The sequence below is a fragment of the Rhinopithecus bieti genome, unplaced genomic scaffold (assembly GCF_001698545.2).
Source record: "Rhinopithecus bieti isolate Rb0 unplaced genomic scaffold, ASM169854v2 scaffold_13351, whole genome shotgun sequence".
In the NCBI taxonomy this organism is placed as follows: Eukaryota; Metazoa; Chordata; class Mammalia; order Primates; family Cercopithecidae; genus Rhinopithecus; species Rhinopithecus bieti.
In genome coordinates, this window is record NW_016807514.1 from 4,041,231 (window position 1) to 4,046,452 (window position 5,222).

The 5,222-nt window shown below is 63.5% G+C and overlaps 1 protein-coding gene across 1 annotated transcript; it reads left to right on the forward strand.

The window, feature by feature from the left end:
* The first annotated feature begins 73 nt into the window (after positions 1 to 73).
* On the forward strand, positions 74 to 5,130 carry TMEM240 (transmembrane protein 240). The gene is made up of 3 exons (XM_017882523.1): positions 74 to 209; positions 4,102 to 4,310; positions 4,392 to 5,130. Exons 1-3 carry the CDS (start codon positions 118 to 120, stop codon positions 4,538 to 4,540), a joined length of 450 nt encoding a protein of 149 aa, XP_017738012.1. The 5' UTR covers positions 74 to 117; the 3' UTR covers positions 4,541 to 5,130.
* The last annotated feature ends 92 nt before the right edge of the window (positions 5,131 to 5,222 follow it).

The following is a 5,222-nucleotide window of genomic DNA, read 5'->3' on the forward strand; positions in this document are numbered from 1 at the left end:
CGACCCCGGCCTGCGCTGCCCCCACCTGCCCTGCGCTCCCCACCCCCAGCCCCCGTTCGTCCCGCCCGCTCCTTGGCGCTGACCGGTCATGGGCTCTTCCAGGCCATCGCGTGCTTGATGGACATGAACGCGCTGCTGGACCGATTCCACAACTACATCCTCCCGCACCTGCGGGGCGAGGACCGCGTCTGCCACTGCAACTGTGGCCGGTGAGTCCGCAACCGGCGCCGGCTCGACACGCGTGAGCGCACATGTGTGGCGGGGCCCACTCGGGGCGCGGGGGAGCCAGCCCCACGCAGGCCACGATCCGCCTTCCACCCTTGAGGGCTGCCAGGTGCGCAGGGGGAGGAGCTGTCTCAAGGAGGGGGTCTCCTGGGGGCGCATGGCTTTAGGACACCATCACCTAGAGGCCTCCAGGGTGATGGCGGAATGGGTCACGGGGCCTCCTGGTCCAGCCTGGAGGCCGGGAAGCCGCAGCCCAGTCTGATGTCCACAGTGGAGACCCAAGCCAGCCTCATCAGGGCTGGGGCAGGAAGCGCCTGCTGGCACAGGGCTGGGCCCTGCAGTGAGTCCCAGGGCAGGGGAATGCAGGTCAAGGTGGGAAGGGCCTGCCTTGAGGGATACTGGTCACAACCCCCTGGCTGGAGAGGAGCTGAGGGATGGGCTGGGGGTCAGCGGGGAGGCGAAGCTTCCTCAAGGTCACTCAGATGGAGGGGAGCGCCCAGATCCCCCCACACCCACTGTGTGATCCCGTCTGTGCACGTGTAGTGATGGAATCTTCTTGGCCATGCATGTTTGTACGTCCATGTACGAAATAAACATCTTCTCATGAGACGCGCATGTGTGTGGCGTCTGTGCATATATACATGTGCGTACACACAGCGCCCGCGCACGCACGCATGCACTCCCATCCCTCAGGACACCCTCACGCAGTGGCCGCTGTTAACCCTGCTGGACAGATGAGGAAGTGGACGGAGGATTTAGAGGACAGGCTTTTCCAAGGTCACACAGCTAGTCAAGGACAAAGGGGCACCAACCCAGAACCCGTGTTCGTCATCTCTGCTGCCTCCTGCTCCGGGGGTCTCTGTGCATACGTGTGGGCGCAGGGCATGTGTGTTCAGGACAGCTGCATGTGTTGCTAAGCGTGTTACATGCCTATGGGTGCAGCAGGTGTGTTGATGAAGAACACGGGTGTTAGAGAAGGCAGAGATTAGGGTGTCTGTGACCCTCACATGTGCCGGGCACAGGGTGAGGGGTAAGAGCTTGTGGGGTGGCGACGTGCTACCGGAGAGCCCTGTGTCCCTGTCTGGACGGTCCGACTGCTGAGCAAAGGCCTGAGGTTGGCTCCATGGCCTCCTGGAGGCTGGGCCCAGAGCGGAGCTCCAGAGCATCAGAGAGGCGCGGCCTCCGTGCGCGTGGGCTGGGGCCGTGTGCATCCACCTGTGGCAGCACACTGAGGGATTGGCAGGGCAGGCAGAGGGCGCCTTAGAGTATTTGCACAAGGCGTGTAGGTGCAGCTCATGCAGCTCATGTCGTGTCCAGAGCACGCGTGGACTCAGGTGGAGTGCACGCTGAAGGCAGCTGGTGTGTGGGAAGCAGAGCCACAGCCTGCTGTAGACGGTACTGCTGTGTGTGTGTCTGTGTATCTATGCTCTGTTCACATCTCTACATACAGAATATGTACATTCAGTGTACAAAGTGCCCTTGTATATTGACAACATATATGTGTATGCAAAGTACATGTATGTCACAATATACAGTGCAGTGTGCTCAGGGACATGTCAAAATGTCTCCATGTGGGTGCAGCCAGTGTGTGTGCAGACAACCGTTTTGCACATGGAGTATCTGCGTATACACCATGTCCATGCACTGCCATGAGAGGCTCCCCGTGTGTACACGCTGGTGTGCAGAACGGGTGTGTGTACATGTGTAGGCCTTGTACGTGCCTATACGTAGACGTTGACATGGAGAACGTGTATGGAAATCAATGCTCCAAAGTCTGTTGCCAGGCAGCGTCCAAATGAGACATCCGTCCATGCACGTGACGTGGCGCCCCGTGGAGAGGGTGGCTGCGTTTTGCAAAGCCAAGCGAACATGCACTCGTGTGTGACACACCGTGCACAGGGCGGGGGTGTGGAGCTCCTGGGGCCCATGTCCACAGTATCATGCCATGTCCTGTGCATGTGGCTGGTGTGTATACATGACGTACATTGGGCCTCAGGTGGACACATGCAGCATGTGTGGTGCAGGCAGGACACACGTATGTACATGTCACAGACATACGTGTGCAGATAGCACATCTCTGCCCAGGCCTGTCTCCTGCTTTCACTTGGGAGACCTGAGCCCCCCAGGAAGGAGGGCCAGGTGCAGGGGGAGAAACTACAGGTACCCAGGCCAGCCATGGCGGGGGACACAGGCTGTGACCTCTGACTCCCAAAGTTACTGAGCCCCTGGGGTGGGTGAGGACTCAATCAGGAACAGCTTCCTCCCCTGCGGGCTTCTGGCAGCTGCACATTCTAGGCAGTGGTCATCAGCTGCCCATTGAGGATGATGGCTGTGGACAGGCTCGTCACCAGGTGATTGGTGGCCACCAGGGATCAGCCACGGTCATGGTCACTCCTCACCGAGAGCCCTGCCACTGGGAGTGGCCACTTACCCGATATGCTGAGGGGCCTGACCTCCGGGAAGCCCAGAAGAGCAGGAAGGGCTTCAAGGAGAGCCTGGGGCAAGGGCCGCCTCCTCCCTGTGCCTGGGCTCAGACTCCAGGACCCCCAGATCTCACCGAGGGAAGGCACCTGCGTGGCCCCTGCTGGGCACAGGGTTGGCCTGGAGAGGGCTGCAAGGCCCTGGGTTGGACAGATAGGCCGGGCTTTCAGTGTGGGAAGTGCTTCTGGTTGGGGTGTGGAGCGTGGGGTGGTCTCTGGGTCTCAGCTGAAAACCAGGCCAAGGCACTGATACCTCACCGAGGGGAAGGTGGGGGAGAAGCAGGTTTGGGGAGAGAGGAGCTATTTTTAGGCACAAGTTTAAGGTGTCTGTGGATCCCACGTGGAGACACAAGGCAGCTGGAGCTCAGCGGAGACGTGGGAGGCAGCCAGGAGTGTGGACCGCAAGGTGCCTCTGGGGCCCACGGCCTCCACTCCCAGGCCCTCATGTTGGCCTCGGGATCCCAGAGTCAGCTGTCTGGGATGCCAGTCTGATCAGCAGTCAGCCCACCTGGGATCATGGGGCCTGGCGACCTTCTTGGGACAGGGTGAGCTGCTGGAGCGCGCTCCTTGGGGAGCTTGTGTGGCCCCAGCAGCGAGAGGCCAGAAGCGGTTGTGGCCTGAGCTTGGGCAGTCCCCCAAGGGCCCAGGGAGAGGAGGCCAAGGGACACCGAGATGCCCAGGCATTGAGGACGAAAGGGCCCTGGAGCCTGGATGCCGTCCATCCTGGGAGGAGCAGGGCGGGTCTGTGCCAGGCAAGGGCAAGGGGGTGTTCCCCAGGAAGGGGAGAGGATGGGGTGCTGGGTAGAGCCCCCATGACCTCTGACAGCACCTCCCAGGGACAGAGGAGCAGAAGAAACACCAGGGGCAGTGGGCCTGGCAGGCGGGATGGCGGCCGTGGAGGAAAGGGCATGGCAGGCGGAGAAGGGTGCATGGGAGTGGCCGGTCCGGGGCCAGCAGGGCTCCGTGTCCGGTTCTGCTCCAAGTGGCCTCCGCGGCCCTGGGGCGGGCAGATGAGCTGTGACCCTGGCCGTGGGGACCACCATCCTGAGCCCCCTCTGGGGGAGGCCTCTTCCACCCACAGCACCTTCCCGTGAGCTCCAGGACTCAGGGAGGAGGTGCTGAGTGAGGGCTGACACCCTCGCCAGCAGCCGGTCCCGCCATCTGCCTGGACTTCGCGCTCAGCCTCCACGGCCCATGGCCACTGACCTCCCACTCCCTCTGGCCTGTGACCTGGGCCTGGCTGAGTCCGGTGCCCCCTTCCCGACCCACCCACCCAGGAGGCTGCTTCAGAGAACCCCCAGGGTGGCAGCCACACCCCAACCACGGGCTAGGCCCCCCAGGGGAAGGCCAGGCCAGGGGCGGCGGGAGAGATGCCAGCCCGCCCTGCCGCCCCCAGGCACCACATCCACTACGTGATCCCATACGACGGGGACCAGTCGGTGGTGGACGCCTCCGAGAACTACTTTGTGACGGACAATGTGACCAAGCAGGAGATCGACCTCATGCTGGGGCTGCTGCTGGGCTTCTGCATCAGCTGGTTCCTGGTGTGGATGGACGGCGTCCTGCACTGCGCCGTGCGCGCCTGGAGAGCCGGACGGCGCCACGGTGAGTGCCTCGTGCCCGCCGCCTGGGAATGCCACCGTCCTGGCCGGCCCCAGCTGCCTGACCGCCCCTGTCCCCCTGCAGATGGCTCGTGGACCTGGCTGCCCAAGCTGTGCAGCCTGCGGGAGCTGGGCCGGCGGCCGCACAGGCCCTTTGAGGAGGCCGCCGGGAACATGGTGCACGTGAAGCAGAAACTCTACCACAACGGCCACCCCAGCCCGCGGCACCTGTGAGCCGCACAGGGACTTGCCGGGGCCGCCCAGCCAACCGGCTGCTGTACAGATGTAAAAGGGACCTCGTGGACGCCCGGGCCGGTGGGACTGGACAGCAGCCCCGGGCCCAGGTTGTCTGGGGCTGTGGCCGGCCGGGAGAGTCCAGCGGAAGGTGCTGTCTCCTCTTCTTTTTATAAAGGGGGTTGGGGTGTGGGCTAGGGTGGGGGCTGGGATGGGAGAGGCCCTGCAGTTGGGGGGCAGGACCCTGGACTCCTGGCTGGGCAGGACACGAGGGCAGACTCAGCCTCAGCGGTGCTGGGGGGCCCAGAGGGTCCAGGGGGGCAGGTGGGGGCAGGGGTGGCAAGGCATGTGGCCTGGGCCAGCATCTGTTTGAAGCTGCTGTTTCCCGTGCGCTGCGTCCACCATCTGTCTGGTCCCAGCCAGCTCGGGCAGAGGGGAGGGAAGCGAGGGGGGCGCCCGTCTGTACACAGCCGTAGGGTGGGGCGCAGGCGGCTGGTCCCAGGCAGCATTCAGGCCCCTGGCCCCGCAGTGGCGGGCACCTCATGTGAAGCCCACCCCTCTGTGGTCAGTAAATTCTCCAGAAAGCTCCAGTCTCTGCGTCTTCTGTCACCTTTGACCCCAGGAGAACGCTAGGGGGCCCCAGAAACCCCACCCCGCATCAGCCAAGAGACAGACACAGCGG

Coding starts and splice junctions, on each gene's coding strand:
- TMEM240 (XM_017882523.1), top strand. CDS start 118: ATGGACATGAACGCGCTGCTGGACCGATTCCACAACTACATCCTCCCG. Junction 210..4,101: donor TGCCACTGCAACTGTGGCCG/GTGAGTCCGCAA, acceptor TGCCGCCCCCAG/GCACCACATCCACTACGTGA. Junction 4,311..4,391: donor GAGAGCCGGACGGCGCCACG/GTGAGTGCCTCG, acceptor GTCCCCCTGCAG/ATGGCTCGTGGACCTGGCTG.